General features: G+C 37.3%; 1 protein-coding gene and 2 long non-coding RNA genes across 3 annotated transcripts in view; 1 reads left to right on the forward strand and 2 right to left on the reverse strand.

The window, feature by feature from the left end:
- Window positions 1–14,803, reverse strand: part of LOC127416182 (uncharacterized) — a 61,053-nt gene extending 46,250 nt beyond the window's left edge. Inside the window, exon 1 of the long non-coding RNA XR_007893070.1 lies at window positions 14,498–14,803. This is a non-coding gene — a long non-coding RNA (uncharacterized LOC127416182). The remainder of the gene's footprint in view (window positions 1–14,497) is intronic.
- A 1,215-nt stretch (window positions 14,804–16,018) lies between these two features.
- LOC127416183 (uncharacterized) lies at window positions 16,019–18,540 on the forward strand. The gene is made up of 2 exons (XR_007893071.1): window positions 16,019–16,065; window positions 16,352–18,540. It is a non-coding gene; the product is annotated as an uncharacterized LOC127416183 (long non-coding RNA).
- Window positions 18,541–18,793: 253 nt separating this feature from the next.
- LOC127416181 (intraflagellar transport protein 172 homolog) overlaps window positions 18,794–24,544 on the reverse strand; it is a 40,403-nt gene continuing 34,652 nt past the window's right edge. Inside the window, exons 45-48 of the mRNA XM_051655381.1 lie at window positions 22,938–23,036; window positions 22,707–22,860; window positions 21,920–22,011; window positions 18,794–21,613 (exon numbers count right to left, since the gene is read on the reverse strand). Of these exons, the coding sequence (XP_051511341.1) occupies window positions 21,524–21,613; window positions 21,920–22,011; window positions 22,707–22,860; window positions 22,938–23,036 (435 nt within the window). The 3' untranslated portion in view covers window positions 18,794–21,523. The remainder of the gene's footprint in view (window positions 21,614–21,919; window positions 22,012–22,706; window positions 22,861–22,937; window positions 23,037–24,544) is intronic.

Consider the following 24,544-nt stretch of genomic DNA (forward strand, 5'->3'; position numbering starts at 1 on the left):
ATATTATGTATGAATAGTATGGATCTATGCCATTTCAGAAACATCCAGTGGTTCGTTAAGTATCAGCTTTTTACTCACTGAATCAATCTTGACGAATTAATCAATGAATCTTTTTTCTTCAACCCTTTATGGCATTTTTAGTCTCATCAACAATAATCATTATCAAACACTGTATTGTTTATGAAAATATGCCCGATCTGCATCAGCCACAGAAGATTTCATAAAAAATCAGCCTTGATGCTACTGTGATCAATTGGACCGATGGCTCTTATTTTGCAACACAGGACATGTGCAAAACACAGGTTTTTACCCTCATGCTCCTGTTCTATCATTATAAAGGAAGACAGGATCACTAATGAGACGGAAACGGGTAGATGTGTTGCCGCAGAGGTGAAGGAGTGAGGGAGATCTCTTTGTGAGTGAAAAGGCTTCCTTCTCCCTTCATCTTGCGATTATGTGTCAACATCAAACATGGCGACTGCCGCTCTACACCTGCTCGTCAGTGCAGCCCTTTTGGAGCTAAGATTAAAGGGAGTTTTGCTTACCAGAGGTAAACCAAACAGCCAAATGAAACACAGTCTAGGACCTAGGACACATCATTTCTTTAATTCCTTCAGTTCTTTGTTCAGAAAAACAGGTGGAGTGTTGCTCCCTTTGTGCAAAGAGAGAGAGAGTGAAACAAAGTCTTTTTTTAAAAACCTTGTATTTGTGTAAGGAACCAAAACACATTTACCGAAATAATTATTTCAATCTCTTGAAAACAAGCCCTCAAGCTGTGCGATTTGGAATTAATAATAAGCACAGCTGTGATGCCAAATCTACCAACTCAACATGATGATATTCATAAGCCATCTTCTTGGACTCAACTGTTGTAAACAATTCCAACTTCTACAGTGTTTCACTATCAGTAAAACAAAGATGATATTTAGCCTTTAAAATAAAAAAATAAATAAAAAAAGTTGAACTCGATGTTTATTCTACTGAAAATTTGAGTGGTGCTTGCTAGTATAAAATCACCACCACAATCCTAGGTTGTTATGGGTTGTCGCCAGGCCATTGCTACATTATGTAGTTTCAGTGGTGCTCTGAGTGGTTTTTAAAGCATAATACAATGGAAAAAAGCAAACCAAACAAGAATAAAGAAATATGAAGGGCTGTTTTATATGACCAACAACACCATGCTTTCTCATGCTAACAAAGAACAGCTCAGTCATACTAGAAATGGTTCATCTGAGTCCAAACCTGTTAAAAAAAATATGACATAACTGTTAAGCCAATAGGTTGACATTCAACCACTTTCTTTTGTGAATCTGCGATCAGATAGACAGATTAGATCAGTTAACTATTTCCGTCTGAAAGTAACGTGTTGATAGCTGTATTACTGAGCGGGGCAGAGAGCACTGTGGGAGAGAGAGGGAGTGTAAAACAGGCTTTTCAAATGAACTACTAATCAAATCACACTCACAGGTCCTTTTTTTCCCTATACATAAGGGTTCTAAGGTCACGAGTTACGCAAGAGCGAAAGATTGTGTTGAGACTGAGAGTGAGACCAAATAATATTTTCAGGATGTCATAATACAAGAAATTCTAAAACAAGCTAGTCTCACAAGCCATTAAATCTCCTAAAGTGGGTCAAAATGCAGACAAAACCAACAAATCCACAGCATATTGTTTTTCTGCAAGCAAGGGCGTAGCAGCCGCTGGGAACATGGGGGACACAGTATTCTTTGCGTTTTGTAACTTTGGGCTGATTGAGCAACCATCCAGCCAATCAAAGGTGAGTTTCATGAGCGAAACAACCCTTACATAATAGGCCGTCAGTCAGACAGTCCAATCAACACGGCTCTGTTCATTTCTACAAAGTTGCTTTCAACAATGCTCATTTATCCATGTTTTTTATCAGCATTGATGTTTATCTAAATTAATAATCTAGAGATGAGAAACACAAAAACAAGTGTTATTTATCAGCATATCATTCTTGATTGGCAGCATTACGTGAAATGCACTGCAGAAGAAAAAAAACAAAGGACAATCCTTCTTTAAAGCACACATTGTAGGTGGAGTTTATCAGTGATTGACCGATATGGGATTTTGGACTTTTTTTGGATATATGCGATATCCAGAGAGCAGGGTGGCCGATAGGCCGATACTAGGGATGTGCCCGAAGTCGAATACCTTATTCGGAAAGGCACGAATAATGACTTCAAAACGAGTAACGGATTAATCCGAATAATATAAAAAATATTTCAGTGATTTCAGATCGGATGGGCATGGTCTCGTTTGTGGTCTCTGTTAATTGTGCGCATTTGGAGCTTATCAATTGTAACATGAAGATAGGCTTTTTATCATTAGAAAAGTTACAGGGAACTGTTGAGAGACTGTTAGAATACATGTTTCAGAGGAAGATTTATGAGTGCTCCACAGTTTGCTGAACCTGCTGAAGTTGTGTGAGGTTGGTTTATTACATCTGTTTAAATGAGATATGTGCATATTTGCAGATGGTATACAGTATGATATTAGTTTTATCAATATTTGCCTTTTTATCATTAGACAAGAGAGTTATAAGTTACAGGGAACTGATGAGGAGAGAGAGGGAGAATGAAACAAGCAAGCACTTTACCATAATGAGCTCAAACGCGTCTGCTGTGGCTCTGATATACAGACCGTTTACATGAGACTGTGTTGCACACCGGTCTATAGTAGTAACACAATGGCACGTAACAACAAAACGAACCGTGACTGGTTGTTTATATGTCTCAGTCGCTTCACATGTAAGCAGGCGATTCTCAGAGCCCTCAAGAAACAAATCGGCCAAACAGGAAAATGTATCGGCCGATGCCGAATATTAAAACATTTGTGAGGTAATAGTTTGAATGGTGGTTTTTGCCAATTTAAGCAGATTATTTGATCTATGTTAAATATGCAAAGCTATTTTTAATATCAGCTATTTAATAGTTTTTTTACCTCTATGTTGGTGTGCAGTCGACAAACTGTAGGAAAAAGATAGATCTGCTGTGTTCTTAAACACAGCATTTTACTGAAGAGAATAAATATGTAGACACGCTTTTTTATATATGAAAACGTACGGACATTATTGAAACTCATAATTATTATAAGATTATCATTGTTGTCTTTAGATAAAAGTCATGCTCAGCAGCTCACAAACTGTAGGGAAATTATAGATTTTCTTTGTTCTTATAATGCTTAAAACCTCTGCAAAATTCTCTTTGTAGGTCTGTAGACATACAAATTTTAAAGGATTGCAATTTTCTTATGATCGTTGATTCAGTGGCTAACTTATTTCACACAAGACACTCATTTGTCACCACCTTCTGGCATCACCAGAAATGGTCACTGAATCATTAAATGGATCTGAACAAATTTTGGTGAACGTAGTCAAAATACTCGAGCCACTTGGATACATTTAAATCCCACAATGCACAAGCACAGAGTAAAAACATATATTGTGCACATGCACAATTGTCATTATTGTAATTGATTAAATAATTTATTCAGGACCAGCTTGTGCTCAGTCTTTTATTGTCATGTGTGAAACAGAAGCAAGTGCTCCACAAGATGTCCTTTATTTTTGCAGCTAATTTTGCAAAATGATGCAATTATTTCACAATACTTGAATCTTTAAAATACTAAAAATATTAAAATCCCAAAAAGTTAATTGCACAGTTGTGAGGCTGCATCATATCCAACGGCACACAAGCTTGTTTTATAGTCAGCTATGCTCCAATGTAAGATGTAATAAAGTGTATATTTTTTGTCTGTCATACATCTCAAGTCTCTATTCAGAGTGGTCCTGTTTTGTGAAATCTATTGTAAAACAATCTTTCAAATTATTTTCACAATGCCTTTTGGTTACTTGTCACCTTGAAATTCAAGAAAAACATTTAATGCTTTAATGCCAGAAAGTTATACTCCAGTTCATAATTTAACATCTCAACTGCTCTGCAGCAATCTTTGTAACCAATTTGTAATGCTGTCAGTTTGCTGTGCACTACTTCCCTTATTTGAAAGAAGATCAGGTACTTTTAACCTCATGAGACCCGAGCATAATAAACATGCAAAAAACATGGAAATAAATAAATAAATAAATAAAATTAGAGCAAATAGTTTTCCTAAAAATGTACAGTATGTCCTCATATGGGGACAGTGGGACTATACTGTGAAATTTTTTAAAAATACCAAGCTATAGAAAGTCAGATTTTTTATTTATCAAATTGTTTATTATGTTTCCAGGAGTGTTGGTTACTCATGTTTTTGAGATGTTACAGATATTACAGCTGATTTTATGTAAAGCTGCTTGGGAACAATGTGTACTGGGAAAAGCACAAATAATTTAAAAAAAAAACAATACATATAAAAATTATTTGACTTCATTTGACTTTTATGTTACAAAGTTTTTTTTTTTTTTACTTTTGCAACAAAATCTCAGGGTCTGTTCCAAAACCTAGTGAGCGTCCTCACAGCATTTTAAGACATCATAGACGCGCTCCTGATGCGCAACATCTAAACATCATCTGCTCCCTGAAACTGAACTTTTGGTCAGAAATTTGGAGTGAATGCACTTGGCTGCATAGGAAAACTATAGGATGCTCCCTTGCTCCCTATTTAGTGAAAGACTTAACCTCCAGTGTGCTGTCTGTCTGCACTTGTCTCAGAAACAATGCACCTTATTTTCATCCTAACTCCATATAAAGCATCTGAAAGCTAATTTTTTCAGCTTTTAGATGAACCTAGTGACTCTCAATGTGACAATACACAGTGAATATAGTATTTCTTAGGGGAAAATAACCCTATAGTCATTGCCAGTGGTCATTGTGTTTAACAGTGTGCCGTTTCGCAATAAATTGCTCAAAGTTTCAAAATGGCATATCGGATGAAACTACAGACTCTAATCTTTTGACTGAAACGGGTTTCAATGTAAAAACGTTAAGGTATAGTTCACCCAAAAATGAAAATGCTCTCATTATTCACTCACCCACATGATATCCCAGGTGTGTATGGCTTTCTTTCTTCACCAGAACACATTTGAAGAAAAATACAAAAATATCTTAGCTCAGTCGGTCCTTAAAATGCAAGTGGATGGCGATTTCTCTTTTGAAACTCCAAAAATCACAGACAGTCAGCATAAACTTCATTCATACGACACCAGTTGTTAAATTAATGTTTTCTAAAGTGACACGATCGGTTTCACTTTGCGAAAAAGGTAAACATTTAAGTACTTTTTTTAACTCTATATTATGCTTCCATTCTGCAGCCATATGTGCGTGTGACATAATCACATGGGCATTTGAAACACACGACAACATGCCGGAAGAGCAGCACTGTTTACAAGTGAGGAGGAACTCTGTACAGTAGCTTGGTTGGTTTTGGTTTAGATCTGTATTTATCTGTTTCTTTACTCATAATGGTGCAATTGTGTGTTTATCCTGGATGTCTCAACCGAGAGGAGAACATGAGATTATGTCTGTACCATGACAATGCGAATACGTCACACAAGAGACCAGCTGTGTATGACTGATGTGGATTTAACCACAGGAGTCATATGGATTACTTTTATACTGCGTTATGTCCTTTTTGGACCTTCTGAGTTTTGGTCACCATTCACTTGCATTGTATGGACCAACAGAGCTGAGATATTCTTCTAAGAAGAAAAAAAGTCACACATCTGGGATGGCATGAGGGTAAGCAAATGATCAGAGAATTAAAATTTTTAGGTGAACTATCCATTTAAAGGTTCACCTAGTAAACTTCCTCTTCCCAATACTTTACAAATTTTGACATGTCTGCATTCAGGACTTGCTCTTTAGTATCTTTTTTTTTACAATATGAACATATTCCAAAGCTAAACAACTGGGGTTGTTAATTTAGATCCATCCAGGCCTTATACAAATAATCTTATTGATAATTAAGTGCATTTAAAGCAATGGAGAATTTCCAAATGACGTTTTGCAGTTTACAAAGCAGCTGTTCTAAGACGCTGATGTCTAAAGTTGAATTTGTTCCTTCTTCAAAAACACAAATCAGAAATGGCATACAGAACATAATTATATGTATATATATATATATATATATATATATACATATATATGGATCTATCTTCGAAAGGTCAGATATTGGTGATGTTTAAAATTCCACCAGAGAGATTTTAGGCCTTTGCTGTTTGGAGTATTGATGGAAAATAGAGGCCTTTTCAGACAACCATAAAATCAAACTATAACGCCAAACATCATAATGCACCTGTTCTATCAGGCACAGACACCTGTCTGACGGTGAAACACATCTGGCAAATTCATTTTGGCACAAAATCAACAACACAAATGCAAAGGGGAAAAATCTCTCTCTCTGTTTGTTTTCTGTACTTGCCCTTTTCACAGTTATTACATGGAAGCCTGAAGATGCACCAAGAATCCTCGTTAAATAGCAGTAAACAATAACCAATTTGTGTTTGGGTGAGACAGAAAACAAGAAATAAAACCAGTAAGATTTTGACACCAACCTTTAAAATTAGAGAGAAGATGCTCTAAAGGAAGTCAGTATATAAGATGGTGTGTACCAAGCAAGGCTGTTTGAAAAAAAAGCAGGAAAACAGGGGAAAAAACGGAAGCCATACCCACTTAGAAACTTCACACACTTGATAAATATAATCCAGCAATAAAAACAGCATCTATAACAGCATCTATAGTTACTGTTTAGCATCAAGGAACTCAATTGTAGTAGAGAAAAATTAATTAAAATAAGAATATTTAACAAAAACAGTCAAGTGCCAAAAGCAGTCTTTCGCTTGAAACAGAAGCCACTTACAGAGGTTAGATAGTCAACATCCAGGCCTTCGTTTTAGTTGACATTCGCTGTTGAATCCATCCTCTGTTTTTAGAACTTTAAACTCCCTAATAGTTAGAAGTCTTGCATTTGGAAACAAAAGGGTTGAGAAAATGTCTTTATGCTCTCATTGACCTTAATATACAAAGACAAGCCCATGTCAATGCCGTTGATCTTGTATTGTGATCTTAAGTCTTCTGGAGAGAAACGCCTCCATGAGAGAAGACGTGTGTTAATGAGTTCGGAAAGTCATCTAATTTCCTTTTCTATGTCCAAAACATCCATTTCCCACTTGAGACCACAGCGACTTGGTTTTGGCTTTTAATTCCAGAAGTTTAAAACTTCTGCGAGTAAAAACAAAACTACAGTCTAATCGTAGCGCTTGAGGTGCAAACTTTTTCTTTGCCACTTTGGTCATTTGTAGTTCCATTTGTAGCTCCAGACACTAGTGAGTCTCCTTGAAAATTGAAGAACACGAACAAGTCAGACTCATGTTTGTTTGCGTGTGAAATAACAAAGACCTTCTGAATTCAAGACGGATGATCATCTCTTGGCGCAAACAACTTGAAAAGTCCAGTCCGAGACAACAAGGACAGCACAATTCTTCAGAATTTTCAGAAAACAGCTCAATGATTGCAGTGTGTGCCCATCTGCCCTAAGCTTCCTGCAAAATATAATGTAGTTTTCTTTTAAGATTCTGTCATTTAGCACTGAAGCTGAGCTCCTACACTCTGGGTATTTTTGATTTCCTTAGCGCAAAGCTGAACAAACAGACAAAGGGAGCTGCGATAGAACCCTGCCAAGTCTTGCCTGGGTTTTTTCTATTCCGTTCCTCTCCCTCTCTGCTCCCGCACTCTCAGCATGGCAACTTTCCAGAGAAACCCTGGCGGAGCTCCAGCCTGTGCCTGCTTGTCTGGATTGCACCCCTCCCCCCAAAAAAGTGCCAATTTAGGCAAATTGATCAAATCGAATCTCAAATTAATTTCTCTTCTCTGCCATTCCCTGCCACCTCCATCCAGATGCACATACGTGTGGATTTTGGGATGTCTGTTATTCCAGTCTCCCCAGTGTCACCGCATCCCCAGTGTTCCTACTTCAGCCGTCTATCCGCTTCATCTTTGTTAGCCACCGGCACTCAAGAGTTTCTCTGTCTCACCTACTCACTTTCAAAACCATCTTAGCAGGGAAAATCCTGCTGCTGTTCTTCTTTTCAGTGCCACAGCCTTTCACAGCATGCCAAAACAGCACCTCCTGTGCAACTACAGCCATTTTTTTGGGACATGGCAGTGATGCTGTTCCAAAGCGGGACTGCCCCGAAGACACACTCTCTCTCCACTTATGTGGATATGTTGACTTGTAACATTTAGCATGGTACACTAAGAACCAGTGAAGAAGACAAAGGCAGTCAGTCTACATATGGTTAATGATCTATGTTTCCAATATGCATATGGGTCATTCCATGTCAGCTCAATCAGAGGTCCTCTGATCAAAATTTGGTTTTTGATATATATATTTTTACTGGTAAAATACATGCATAAATGATGATGAAAGTCAAAATATTAAATGCCATGGATCAATATTTACTGAGTAACACATTATTTTGTAGAGGGGGGTCAAAATCAAAATGTTTGCCTATGATTCTGGAGCAACATTACAGGTAAAAAAATAACTTTGAAAAGGTGGAAGTGTCCTTATTTTATTTTTACCCAGAGAAAGGTAGTTATATTACTAAAATCAGTTGAACACAGCACCCCTTCTTGCATTATATGCAAATTGTGCCATAAATTGTGAATTGGAAAAAGAAAAATATGTTTTTGTTGTTGTTGGTTTTTCAAAGTTGGAGTGCCTAAAACTCCAGAAATATTAGATATCATAATATCCTTTTAGATTCTGGTTCAAAATAAATGTTCCTTTTTATGTTAAATTTATGGTCCCTTTGAGGTCCTATACAGTTAAATCCCAGAGATATGGGGCTCTCAATGTGGCTTCATCAAAAAAAAAAAAAGTACATTTTACCCATTCTCAATGGTCAAAAACCAAATACGGGTCACTTAGTTTGAATATAGTTTTTCTTGTCCTAATAAACTGAAGTCTGAAGTAAAACTAATGTTGAAACTAGAAATGTACCTTATGTTATTCACATAAAACAATAATGTAAAATTCTCGATTTTTGAGTCTAAAAATACACTATTATTAAGAATGAGAGACACATGTTGCTCTTCAGTTAGTGCAATACCTATATCTAGTTTATCTTGTATGCTATGCTAACTTATGCTACATCCACATTCAAAAATGTATAATCTCATTCCATCTCATATTCATAAATAAATTGTCATAAGTGTCTTTTTAAATGTTTTTTATACCTTTAAGATCAATCTCTTCTAACATTTTGCAATCACAATCACGCACCGGGACACTCCAAGAACAGAACAGTGAATTGAGTCCAGTGTTATAAAACTTGAAAGAACAGAACCTGTTCTCTCAACACACGAGCTATGTGCCCACAAAGTTTTTTGTAAGAGCTGCTCGTTCAAAGAGACGTTGCGCTGCCCTGAGCTCTGATCTCATTCCATCTGTTCTGTGGTTTGTAACCTTCAACCAGGTTCATTACTGCTTCAAAGTGAGACACGCGTGTGTCAGTGCTGCAGAGTGTTACCTGGCAACCTGCCAGCTCCGTGGTGGAGTCCCATTGCCAAGGGGAAGCCTTGAGAGGTGAGTGCTGAATATCAGTTCAATGCAATCCGAAGGGGTGGATCCCCGCATAGGCCCACTTCATGCCATTGCACTGATTGCCAGTGTGAGTCGCATGTTAAACAGCCAGCAGATGCTCCTGAGAGCCAGGCATTTTAAACACATATACACACACAATATACTGTATATATAGAGTGCATAAGTTTTGCAAGAATCTGCAAGAGGTGTTTATTAAAAAAAAAAAAAAAATAATTAAAAAAAAGAGGGATCATAAATATTTTCATTTGTTTTTATTTAGTACTGCCCTGATGCAGCTATTTGGCAAAACATATATTTACATATATGCCACAAGACCAAATAATGACTGATTTACACAAATTGTCCTGTTTAAAAGTTTACATACAGTACATCACCTTGGTTCTTAATATGGTGTGTTGCTTCCTCAATAATCAAGGACTGTTTGTGTCTTTTGTAATAATTTTGCATGAGTCTCTGCTTTGTCCTGAGTAGTGAATCTGCCCACTGTTCATAAGAAAAATCCTCAAGGTACTACATGTTCTTTGGTTTCCCAGCATTTTCTGCACATTTCAGTTCTTCCCAACAGTGGCTATGAGGTTGACATCCACCTTTCTGTGGGACTCATAAACAACTATTAGGAAAGGTGCAAACATTCACTGATGCTCAAAAGGCAACACAATATATTAAAGGGATAGTTCACCCAACAATGAAAATTCTCTCATTATTTACTCACCCTCATGATATCCCAGGTGTGTATGACTTTCTTTCTTCACCAGAAAAATAGAAGAATATCTCAGCTCAGTAGGTACTTAAATGCAAGTGAATGGAGATTTCTCTTTTGAAGCTCCAAAAATCACAGACAGTCAGCATGAACATCATCGATACAACTCCAGCGGTTAAAATAATGTCTTCTAAAGCGATACAATCATTTTGGTGTGAAAAAATATAGATATTTACTGTAAGTACTTTTTACTATAATCCAACGCTTCACAAGAGGGTGGAGGCCAAGCGGTCTCTCGTGTGACGTATTTGCGTTGCCATAGATACAGATGTAATCTCACATTCTCCACTTGGTTGACATCCAGGATGAGCTATGACGCACTTGCGTCAGTTCTCGTGTGTTTTAAATGCCAACGCGATTACGTCACACGCGTGTACCACTATAGAACGGAAGCATGATTTAGAGTTTTTTTAAAAAGTACTTAAATATTTATATTTTTTGCACAAAAAGCAATCGTGTCACTTTAGAAGACATTAATTTAACAGCTGGTGTCGTATGGTTGAAGTTTATGTTGACTGTCTGTGATTTTTGGAGTTTCAAAAGAGAAATCTCCATTCACTTGCATTATAAGGACCTACTGAACTGAGATATTTTTCTAATTTTCTTCAAATGTGCTCTGGTGAAGAAAGAAAGTCATACACACCTGGGATATTATAAGGGTGAGTAAATAATGACAGAATTTACATTTTTGGTTGAACTATACCTTTAAGAACCTGGGGGATGCAAACTTTAGAACAGGATACATTGTGAATATTTCTTATTATTTTGTCATGTGGGATATATATATATATATATATATATATATACACACACACACACACACACACACACACACATCTCATGTAGCTTCTTAAAGGCAGAACTAAATTTTAAAAAAAATCATTTATCTCTTATATTTGTATAATTTCTGAAGGGGTGAGTAAACAAGCATATATATGTGTGTAATATATAATCAATGTGGCCGTGTGGGCTATTAGGAAATGTTAACCAATAGCCAAATAGTTTAGTAGCTATTTAGGCATTGTTTAAGGAAAGTCACATTCAGTTCTGGCTCTGTGCTGGTATGGAACGCCCACTTTTCACAATCCAATCAATTTATACAAAACAAATCTCAGTGAATACCTGTTTCACTTGGAAATACATCACATTTCAAAAGTGAAATGGGTTGCTGACTTTAAAACATAAAATGATTTAAACTCAAACATAAAATGCATGCAAAAACAACATCTGCAAAACTGGGGGGAAATGCCCTCTCAGACCAACTGCTGAGAATGTAAATGTGGTAGCTATACTGGCTAGCCTATAGCACAGGGCTGGTAACTGATAATTGCAGAGTTGAGCAAGGCATTTAAAGCAACAGTTCTCCTGGAAATGAAAATTCTGTCATGTTCATACCAACCTGTTTGCAGGTTTTTTTTTTTTTTTGTGGAACACAAAAGGTGGAATTCTAAAGAATGTACTTGATCCTGAACAAGTTCATAGTGACCGGGCAGTCATATTTACCGGCTGCAAGTCAGTTTACTCAGTGGCCATATTTGAAATGCTCCCAGGCAACAACCCCAATTCTGAAAAAGTTGGGACAATATAAAAAATGCTAATAAAAACAAAAAGGAGTGGTTTGTAAATTATATTCACCCTTTGATATTGAAACCACTACAACTAAAAATTATATGATGTTTTACATTTAATTTCATTGTTTGTTTTATGTACAGTAATTTCAAATCAGATGATTGCAACACACTCCAAAAAAGTTGGGACAGTTGAGTGTTTACCGATGTGAAACATCACCATTTCTTCTAATAACACTTATTAAGCATTTAGACACTGAAGACAAAAAGGAATTTTCCCCCATTCATCCATTATGCAGGTCTTCAGCTGCACAATTGTACTGGGTCTTCGTTGCCATATTGTGCGCTTCATAATGCACCACACATTCTCAATTGGAGATGGTCAGGACTACAGGCAGGCGAATCTCGCACTCTCTACTTACACAGCCATGCACTTGAAATCCGGGCAGTATGTGGTTTGAAATTGTCCTGCTGGAAAATGCAGGGACGTCCCCGGAAAAGATGGTGCTGGATGGCAGTATATGCTGCTCCAAAATTTTTACATATCTGTCTGCATTAATGGTGCCCTCACAGATGTGCAAGTTACCCATGAGCACTGACACACCCCTGGCCCATACAGACACTGGCTTTTGGACCTGATGCTGATAACAGATTGGATGGTCCTTTTCCTCTTTGATCCCGGAGAACACGACAGCTGTGTTTTTCAAAAACTATTTTAAATGTGGACTCATCGGACCAAAAAACATGGTTCCACTGTTCTGCCTTCCATCTAAGATGAGACCGAGCCCAGAGAAGTGGGCAGCGCTTCTGGACAGTGTTGATGTAGGGCTTCTGCTTTGCATAGTAAAGTCTTAACTTGCATCTGTGGATGCAGCGGCGAGTGGTGTTGACTAACAAAGGTTTACTAAAGTAATCCCAAGCCCATGTTCATGATATCCATTACAGATGAATGATGTTTTTTAAGACAGTGATGTCTGAGGGATCAGAGATCATGCGCATTCAGAAGTGGTTTTCGTCTTGCACTTTACGCACAGAGATTTGACCAGATTCCTTGAATCTTTTAACTATATTGTACACTGTGGAGGGTGAAATGCCCAAAATCCTTCCAATTTGTCTTTGGATAACATTGTTCTCAAAGTGCTGGATTATTTGCTGAAGCATCTGTTGGCGAATTGACTCAAAAGTCTCGAATGATCCTTGCTCTTGAAGGACTAGGCTGTTTTTGGAGGCTCCCTATTTACTATGACATGATTGCCTCACCTGTTTAACATCTCCTGTTTCACATCGCCTTGTTATTTCAACTCGTCAAATTGTTATAGTCTTAAACTGCCCCTGTCTCAACTTTTTTGGAGCGTGTTGCAATAATCTGATTTGAAATTACTGTATGTCTATAGCTAAATAGCTTCTGCCGACTGTCAACATAAAAAAAGACAAATAAATGAATGAATGACACATAAAAGCTTTTGTGAAACTAAATTATTCTGAAACTATTGTATGGCTTCAGACTAATTGGATTATAGCATATGAGCCATATAGGATTACTATTATGGTGCTTTTATATTTTAGGAGATTGACAGAGTGGTCACTATAAATTGATGTATGGAAAAAGGAGTTTGCACATTCTTTAAAATGTCTCTGTTTGTGTTTCCCAGAAAATATAACAACATTGTATGGTTGCCATTGTATCGGAAAGGTGAGTAAATAATGACAGAATTTCAAACTACTCCTTTAACCTCAAATTATTCTACTTACCCATTCTCTTTGTGAAGTACAATATAAAAATGTCTGCTCCTAAATAACTACTTACTATAGTAGCTATACAGTATGTTTTATTTTTCCTTCTTGGGAAAATTATGTCACTTAACCAATGAGAGTTAGGATTCATGGCAAGCCTCCCATTCCCATCAGAGCTCTTCACCCTACTTGAAGCAGCATTTCCATTTTTATGTAAGAGCCTGTGTCAGCTGTTCTGCAGCACTGCAAGTGTGTCGTTTATTGCCCTTTCCTAGTCTGTTCTCTTGCCTCTGATGGGAAAGATAATAAATATTTAATGCCAAGAGTGTTGGAGACATTATTTGGTAAAAAAGATGTACTTTGAAACATTTTGCTCTGCCCCAAAATAGTCACACATTACTCTAAATAACAAATGGATGAAAAACAGACAAAACAAAGGGACTGTATAAGATTTGTTGTTGCTGCTACAGAGTGTCAAAATGTATTAAAAGTTAAAGTTGGCAAATACATGTTAAATAATAGTTGCAAAAAGCTGTCTAAATGTCTGGAATTAAAAAACTACGAGTAGATGGTGTCAAATGTGTGCCGCAATGCGCATGCGCACCTCAAAGACACAGTATACACAAAGCAAAGCTCCCTGATTCCCTGAACACAGAGGACCGTTCATGGCTTTCTTTTCAAATGAATGCACTTTTGCAGCGTTCTCTTATTCCGTGACCTTAACAACTTTGTATTCCGTCGCGTCTGCTCACTGAAACTAAGCATGTTCTTGATTTGACAGCTATATAACCTACATTAGCATGCGCGCTGGCATAGGAGCTCCAAACTTGAAGAAGAAAGTCTGTTGAACAAATCTATAAAGCCATACCTGACACTTTCATGCTCTGCTCCCTTCCCCGCAGAGCTTCCTCCGGAGATGGTATTAGCACCTGGGAAGACATATCTCCCATTCTGCTTTGGATAAAATGACGCCAAATTAAACGCACGGGAGTCCGCGCGACCACGAACGCAAACAATTGCTGCACTTGTGTAACGATGCAATGTTACACAAGCGCGCGCCAGGTTACTTAGGCTATTTACAATTAATGTAAACAAATAGTAGTTAAGTAAGCATGCTTTAACAAGTGGACCACAAAATGTTTGAGTTTTGTGTTTGGAGGCAAACTTTAATGGAATAAATGGATGAACAATATATATATATATATATATATATATATTTGTTTTTTTTTTTGCAGTGGGATATCAACATCTTAATAAAAACGTTTTAAAACGCATCCATTTTGTGTTCCATCAATTTTTTTTTTTTTTTTTTTTTAGGTATTTATTTGCTTTTCATACTGTATGTGCTTGTAGCCTATCCGTTTCTGGATATTTTGATATCATATTATGTGGTAACATTTTTCTTAAAATACAACGGACAATAGCCTATACAAATATCAACTCTATCACATATGTCAGCCCATTTTAGAGCGATTTTTATATATTGTAGAAAATCTGAAAACAAAAATGGACGTCAATAAAATTGAACCCAGTTATATTACATTACTTAGGCTATTATTTAGGGTCTATTAATTAATTGCTTAAAATGTGTTAAATATTCAGTTACTAGCAACACCATAACAAAACAATACCATAACAGTTTAAAATACATAAACAATGTCAAATAACCTAACATCACAAACAAATAGAAAACATATAGGCTACCATTTCAATCGTGAAAAGACATGCTTGTTTTACAAAATTATATTCTCGAATCTTGCGAGGTGTTGACTGTCTGCGAGGACTCGGAGACAGTGTCTTTATCCATGTGTCGTCAGCATAAGGGTGGATTGAAAAGCTTTACCATCTGGAGTTCATTGCGTGTCGAATGTGTTTGTTTGAGGCACGCGTGCGACAGACGACAGTCCTCTGAAAAACTGCAACACAAGAGAGGATCAGGGGACCTCTGCTGACCTTAAAGCAAGTGCACAGACTGATACTACCCCACACAATATACATGCGATTAACGTAAAGTGCATGGATAATTCACAGAAATCAGAAACGTAATTTATTGTTATGGATGGATGGATGGATAGATAGGGTCTGTTTCTGGGTTACTGCTCGCACCATACTGGTGGTTTCCATCACTAACAAAATGAGAATTGTCAAGGATTTCAAGTCGGCAGAAACCTTTTAAATTAACAATAAAATGAAGCAAAGATAATTAAGTGTTCGACAATAAATCAGTGCGGCATGAGGGATGAGCGTGCATGGGGGATGGGACTCAACGCACAGATGACAGGCCATATGGAGTCGACCTTCATTTTTGGACACAATTTCATGACCTAATAATCTCTATGTTTAGTATTGTGCTCACAAAATATTGATTTCACATGCAATCGTTTAAGTCGAAGGATTAACAGTCAATCATGGCCCATGTGGCCTTATTTCTTTAAGGTGAGTTTATATACCACTATGCATGCCATAAGAAAGACAAAAACGGATTTAGTATGACTTAACAAGTTTCTCATTTTCTGCAGTGTATTGCTTTTATATGTTCTTATTTGGGTATACCAAGCTGACTTGAGCATCAAGAATAGATGAAACAGAAAGAGGAATAAAACGAGAGAAAACGAGTGCATTGTTTTAGAAATCATCTATATGCATTTGTCAAATAAAACAGAAGTGTAGCACGCAAACTGCTGAAACTATGTTCCCTTATTTTTCAAATGACGATTTATAGTAAACCGACAGATGCCACCTCTTTCCACCAGAGTATAATCCTCTCTGAAGAGAAGGGAACGAAGGAGCAGAGAGCTTCAGTGTCTGTGATAAACTGGGCTGTTCTCCTCCTCTCTGTCAGATCGCGCTCTGCATCACACCATTTCACATGATGACCGACTCTGCTTACAAGCACCGAAACCTTCCGCTCTGGCTATCCGCTTCTTACATGCATTTTTCTTTCTCTTTTCGTTAATCTTGAAGGACATTTTGTGATGCAACACTGTAAGCGGAAATGATTTATGTTGCATCCAGCAGCATCAAGGTGCCCCGTGCGCAATAGCGTGCGGACGATACAGAACATTTGATGGTTTTTGAAGGACGCACTTCAGCACTGACTGGACATTTCCCCAAACTGGATCTATGGACAATAATTATCTCGGGGGATAAAAACCTATTATTTATTTCCTGCTTTACGAGGTTTACTGTTTGTGTAAGTTTTGAAGAAATCTATGTACAATGTTTGCTGTATGATTTTACGAACTGTTAATGTCACCAAACTGCTTCTATTTTACTAAGGAAAAGCATGTTTCTTGATTCCTTCTTATAGCTCATATAGCAGCCGACTGTAAATACATTGAAGTGTCACTGTGTCCAATTATGTCAGGCTATATTAATAGGTTCTTTGATTTTCAGAATGAATGGACGTCAAGATGCTCGAAAACTTCGCCTAATTAAAATCCAATTTGCGGGGACACCGTTTTCCTGTCTGTGTATGGTGCAAGGTGGGCTTTGGCAAATGGTCCCCTCCACTTTTTTTTCCCCCAATATTTAGTTTACCCCCTCCCGATGCAGGTGCTGTCAACTGCCCCCACCTTCTGACATATACCCCGCCCGACCCCCCACATACGGCGGCAGTGTCTCCGGGTTAGTCCATCAGCACCACCCCCCACCCCCCCCTTACCTCTGCTGCATTTTTTGCATGAGCTATCTAGGTCATTAGCATTTTAGCGTATGAAAGACTTGACAAAGCTGGTGAGAAGCCAGATGGGCCCTGTACTGTTCTTTTTTTTTTTTTTTTTTTTTTGGTAACTCATGGGAGTTGAGCAAGGGACCAACTGCAGCAAGCCATTGAGCGCTTTCTTTTATTGTCATCACTTGGGCCTGATGTTGCACCAACACATGATGGGGAGATGCGCACCGTCCTATGGAAGTAACCCACTCGTGCCTATCGAACGGTTTCAGAAAAATAGGTAATGTAATAAATAGGAACGCTTATATATTTTCCATAGTGTCAATTTACCACATTATGTGAGTGTGTTTTCTAGAATGCAAGAAAAAGTGGCATTGTTCTTGCAACTGATGCGCCGACGCTTTAAGGATGCATGATGCGCTGTGCATTGTTAGATGCTGATGCTCCAGCACTCGAAAGAGGACGTAGACATTTTGGTGCAACATCCTAGCTGCCATACAGCCTATAGTTGTGCGATTCTGAATATTGTGGTTGAACATAGGCCTGCTTCTCTTCGTGTTCACAGCGGACCTTGATTTAAATGTCCATACAATTAAGGCACGCGGTGAATGCCAAGAGAGATGGCAAATATCTTCGATGACTGTTTTTATTCGAGCACAACGCAGATAGTCAGTGCTCTGTAATGCATGACGGTTCCTGTTTTTATTTCGTTTTTAAAAGCGGCTTTTAAGCGTGTGATGGTGTGAAGGCGAACCGACGCATTAATGCGGCGCAAAAGTGAGTATCATTGAACATTATGAAGTTTTATGAAGTAATGAAGCTTGCGGTTTGATGAAAATGTTGAACATGCTATCTACGGTGATGCTTTTTTTATTTATTTTTAATTGCGTAAAAACAGGCTATAGAAATGCCATATAGTCTCATTTGCATATCCGTAAGACAACAAGATGTCTTGAGGAGAAAATGAAGATAAATATGGATAAATAAAAAAAGTTGTGAGGCCTACAATGACAACCAAATTAAACAGCACGAGGCGTTCTTGAATTTCTGCAGACGATGCGTAATGACACAAAGTCAGTCGGCAGCAGTGGATTCTCAAAGTGGCACTTGTAATGTGTCCTCGTTGCAAGGGCACAGAAAATGTTCAGCATGTTTCGCATGTACGTATGCAATGTATTCATAATTCTGAAAATGCTGTAAACAATTTTAGGTGGTCAATAAAAGCACATATTCACGAAGCAGATATTATTTTCTTTTTATTCTTCACGTAATATTTGCCTCTTCATGTTTCGTTTGTATGTCGAAACAACTTTAAGGCTACTTTAATATCTTTATAACTTTGGGTTGTTTTGTAGAAGCTAAAACTGCAACTGTCATATCTGTGTATATCATGCACTGTATAGTTCACACAAAATATGGGTGTTGATGATAGTTATAAGGTTGCACGGATGTGCAATTTAGAGACATAAAGTTAACAGCTGATAGAAACTCTCAATTTTGTCAGGAAGACAAATTTTATTTGACGTCAAACAGATATTGTACTATACAAGCAATTGCGTAGACACATTTACACTGACATTTGTACACAAAAATAGCTACTAGGCTACTATAACATGCAGAAATAATACACTTCCATATTCCGGTATAAAGAAACGCATTTCAAGCGCATTTCACACTATAGGCGCCTCAAATTTGCCATGAGTTCCAGCTTTTGTCACACTGTTTCATCTTCACGTAAGTGTCCTATGATATGTTCATTTTCTCAGGTCTGTACATCCACGATAATGTTTCATAATCCCTCTATTCCCAACCTATTTAGTAACTCATTTATCTGGCTAAAAGGGTTGCTTTTGGAAATGGGCCTACAGGCTTTTGCCAGATCGCGACTGAAACTACAATCAGGCAAACAAGTAAACAAATCTTGCTCGACAATCAAATGCAGATGTTATTGTTGCGTCATAATGCAAGGAATTTAAAAGACTCATCCTTTTGGACCAATCGAATCTTTTTCGTCCACAGGGTTTTAATTTTGCTCGACAGCAAACTAATTACCGCTAACGTTACTTGCTAATACGCGTTAGAAGATCTTTTCTTTTTTTTTTTTTTTTTAACTAATTGACTACAGTGAGAAGAAAATATATGTGTAGGCAGGCCTCCTTCCTTTGCTTTCATAAAGGTTTTGCCATATGCATTGTCCGTTTTCAGATTAATTGTTCAGCCAAGTTAAGCCAGTATTTGGAGATGATCAAGATGTAATTTTGCAAACTAAACGTACATTATTTGATCGTTATTGACAGCTTAAGTTGTAGTTTTAATTTCAAAGAAAAAAATAAATAAAGGTCAAGGTGTACATATACGAACGAAACGCATACGTCTTGATCATTAAAGCTGCCGTTTTATTTTTAAGCGTTTCACATTTTTCTTATATAAAGAAGCGTACAGACGTGGTTTGGTTGAAATAAAGGGTCACATAGCCTAAGCCTTCTACTGAAAGTGAATGATGTAACCTTGAACCAAGACGCTAAAATGGTCGAGGAGGTTGCAGAAGCCGAAAAGGAGGCGAAAGAACATCGATTTTTTCCGCCTTCTATAGCAACAGGCATTTTCTGAGACGCGAACAGTGGCCTTGTCGCCAAAGCTATATTCCCTTTAAAGGGTATTTAAGGACACTGCATAATGTCAGATGAACCTCATTTGGCAGAGGTGTAGCCTACATTAGCATATTTCATCAAAAGAATATTTAGGTCTCAGATTAATTTCAGATGCCCTTGTATTTTAATCAACGAGTTGGTGGTCATTTTGTGTTCATGTTGGTTCTTGAAGGACGCGGGGACACGATGAGAGTAGTTTGACAGAGAGAAGTAGCATATAGGCTACGTCGTTTAAATGGGATAAGTTATTTACTATCTTAAAGCTATTGGATTAGAAAAGGAACATCTGTAAAATTAGAAGCGATCTGAAGTATAACGTTGCAATAATGTTAGAAAATACTGACAGTTCTATAATATACAATGCGATGTCAATTGATATTTTCACATGAGATGAGCACAACTGACAGGTCCACATTCATCATATAAGGCTGCTAACTAAATTTAAGACAATTGAATATATAAATATATATATATATATATATATATATATATATATCAAATTAATTCACTTGTAATGAGTGTTAGAAAACGACTTCTATCGCAACTAAGCAGTCACACAGTGCAATGATCCATCCAGTTATATAATAGCGAGAGCTTAAAATCCAAACCACCCACAAGTCCACTACTTTGATGCATATTTTTGCGACATATTCAAATATTCATACTATAAGGATGCTCAGTAACTTAATGCACTTTATGGAACAAGAGAAATAAAGAGGAATAATGCTCTACATTATTACATTATAAGATGTAAGAGCTGAAATTGTATCAGGACACGAGAGGGAGAGTGAGAGAGAGAGAGAGAGAGAGAGAGAGAGAGAGAGGGAGAACATGTGGAAACCAACATAATATGGTCTCCACGAGGTGGCGTCGTTTGACAGGTGAACATTAATGATCATGAATTGGCTTATCGGTATACTATAGCTATAAATATATACACTGGTACTCATGGTACTGAAAAGTTATTTATAATTATTTAGTTTATGACTATTTGAAATATGAAGTGGCCTTAGATTAGGCTTATCGCCTTCAGAAAGACTATGGAAATTTTATATATTTTCAAAACCTGCTGAATACCTAATTGTAGGCCTTGTTGGCATACCATATAGAACAACAATACTTCTATTATTCATAAAATATGAACATAACGTTTGATTTTTATTTCAGTTGAATATGTCTTTGTAATTTGTCTTAAAGCTAACACAAACTTTAATAAAAAAAAAAAACTAATAAAAAAAACTGACAATCTTTATGAAAGTGTTGGTCTTTTATTTTGTGCTTGGATATCAAAATATCCAACTCATATAAGAAATAGTGGAATATGTATAATATAGTTAAAACACTCACAACACAACCTTCAGGCGCTGACCTTATGATAAAGATGAATATATAATTTGATTTACAAGATGGCTAAAAGGTGATGAGCATAACTTGAACATTGCCTTTGGAAAAAGAATCACAAGAATGAAAAAAAACGATTAAATGTGTACACAGAACAGCTGTGAGGCAAGGAAGTGAAGAATAGGATGACGACAGATAGAGAAATAGATATTGTGCACCTTCCTCGATCTTAGTGGAAGGAAAATCCAGCTGACGGGAGGCCTCCACACCACTGTGTGATAAATTTCAGCACATCCTGACATTCTGGACTGTGAGTTGTCTAAAGAGTGAAACAAAAACAACCAATCAGGATCAAAGCACCGCAGGTGACCCCAGGCATGATCTACAGGAAAAGTGAATTAATGTGAAAATTGCAAAAGCCCCCAAGAGGATTATTCGAAAATCTACACTTGATGATGAAATGCACCAAAAGAGAGGATTTACATTTAGTGTGACACAGTACACACTAATAAATTCAGTTCTGAGTGTTAGCTTATGACCAAGAGTGCAGATTAATTATAAATATGTTTCACTGTGATAAAAGACTAATAGTGAAGGTTAAGAGGTAACAAAGATTAACTTGTACCTTTGTAGCCATCAGGAATTTATTCCAGTCTTCTTTGTTTGCTGCCATCCCTGGTCTTTTGAACTCAATTTTGTTGCGCAGGACAGGGTAACCTGTGGTCCAAATGAAACAATGAAAAACAATACAATTGTACTCTTGAAGGAGCCAGTTCACAAACACATGAACACACCTGGGTAGTTGACACATAACATGTCCATGGAGTGTATTTAAAATCAACATCCATAATTTTAGATCAAATTGACATTAATGTATAAGGGAAAGTGTATATTTTTTTCCATTTCTATATAACTAATACATGCAGTCTCTCACATAAAGCGATCCTTTACCCAAAAATGAAAATTCTGCCATCATTTATTTACCTTAATGTTGTTTCAAGCTTGTATGACTTTCTTCTGTGGAACACTAAAGATGTTAGGCTGTATGCTGGTCTCAGTCTCCATTCACTTCTTTTGCATATTTTTTTTCCATACAATAAAAGTAGACTAAGACCAACTTGAAATGAAAGACATTTTTGGGTAAACTATGCCTTTGAGGTCATAAATGTCGCACGCATAATTGTTATGAAAAGAAATCAACAAAATGCTGTTTAAAATAGTTTTAGATGAAGTACAGAATATTACACCGCAGGACAAATCAACTTCCCAAAATTATTTCATGTCAACTACCCATCTATAAATCTGAAAGAAAAACTAAAGGAAACACTTCTCTACTTTACACTTCTCTGCAACTGACAAACTCAACAGAATAGGAAAAAAAAGTGCTAGTTGTTAATAATAAGCTGTCGCACCTGTTATGACGCAAGGTAGGGACCGGATGCCAGTGCCAGTAGCCACTAGTGAGGCCTCATATGTGCCCCTCTCATCCTTGGGCAGAACCTGCTCCACACGCTGGTCCATGGACACAGTCAGAACCCATTCCCTAATCTCCTCCCTTTTCTCTACCTAAAACACAGCCAAAAGGAAGGCTTAATCCAATAAAATACACAAGAGCTGGTTCAGCATTTGTGACAAAGGCTTACTGTGACATGTAGTTTTGAAGGTACAGGGACTTCAAATGGAATATCAGTGTCTTGGAAGTCAGTGTGATCTAAAGCATCCAATGTTCCTTCATCAATGCCCTGCAAAGTTAGCAGAAATACAGAAATAAAAATGAAAGATTTAAAAAAAGTAAATCAGAATATATAGTGCAGACTATACACCATATACACTGAAACCCCTAATACGTTGACTCTCCACAACTGATTGAGTACACTTTTTCCCTCAACTGAATTGAGTAATGGCATCTCCAAAAATTGTGTAATTAAGTTCACATAACTTTGTGTTCATATAGAATTAACTTAACAATTTAAGGTAAAGTAACTAGATGCAAGTACACTTAACTCAGATTAGCTATTTAAATGTTGTTGTTTCAACTTAATAATTCAAATTGAATGGACTCAATTTAGGTAACACACTATCAGTTTAAATAATGAAGATTATGACTTATTTTAGGTCAATCATTAAATAAACGTCTTTCTCCACAGAAATGTATAGACACCTGTACTTCAGTTGCACATGCACAAGAAGGAGAGAGTGTGAACAGGTCCAGTTTGACCAAAGGCGACACAGATCACCCTAATGGTATCATCACACAAAACAACTATTTGCAACAAAACAACATAAAAAAATACTACAAAAGAGCTAAAACCTCTATAAATTCTTCATAGGAACTATTTAAATGCCCTTTTACACTCACTGAGCACTTTATTAGGAACACTATGGTCCTAATAAAGTGCCCAACGTGGTCTTCTGCTGTTGTAGCCCATCCGCCTCAAGGTTCGACGTGTTGTGCATTCTGAGATGCAATTCTGCTCACTACAATTGTACAGAGCGGTTATCTGAGTTACCATAGTCTTTCTGTCAGCTCGAACCAGACAGGCCATTCTACGTTGACCTCTCTCATCAACAAGGGATTTCTGTTTGCAGAACTGCTGCTCATTGGATATTTTTTGTTTTTGAAATACTCAAACCAGCCCGTCTGGCACCAAAAATCATGCCATGGTCGAAATCACTGAGATCAACTTTCAATTTTCTCCATTCTGATGGTCGATGTGAACATTAACTGAAGCTCCTGACCCGTATATGCATGATTTTATGCATTGCAATGCTGCCACACGACTGGCTAATTAGATAATTGCATGAATAAGTAGGTGTACAGGTGTTCCTAATAAAAGTGCTCACTTGGTGAGTACATATTCCCGTTGATGAAAGAAACATAATTAAATAATTCAAGCGCATGGCATTGTGGGTATTCCCCATAGCCTCAATTCTGTAGTAAGTAGTTTGAGCTATTTACCTAAAATCTCATGTCAATGGATTTTTAAGAAAAATTCGTTCTTGAGTGACTCCAGCCAGGTCTCCTGAGCAACCAAATTGGCCTGGTTGCTAGGGAGGGTAGAGTCACATGGGGTAACCGCCTAGTGGTCGTGATCAGTGGTTCTCACTCTCAATGGGGCACGTGGTAAGTTGTGCGTGGATCGCGGAGAGTAGCATGAGTCTCCACATGCGGAGTCTCCGCAGTGTCATGCACACCGAGCCATGTGATAAAATGCGCAGACTGACTGTCTCAGAAGCGGAGGCAACTGAG

This window comes from Myxocyprinus asiaticus, chromosome 25 (assembly GCF_019703515.2).
Source record: "Myxocyprinus asiaticus isolate MX2 ecotype Aquarium Trade chromosome 25, UBuf_Myxa_2, whole genome shotgun sequence".
NCBI lineage: Eukaryota > Metazoa > Chordata > Actinopteri > Cypriniformes > Catostomidae > Myxocyprinus > Myxocyprinus asiaticus.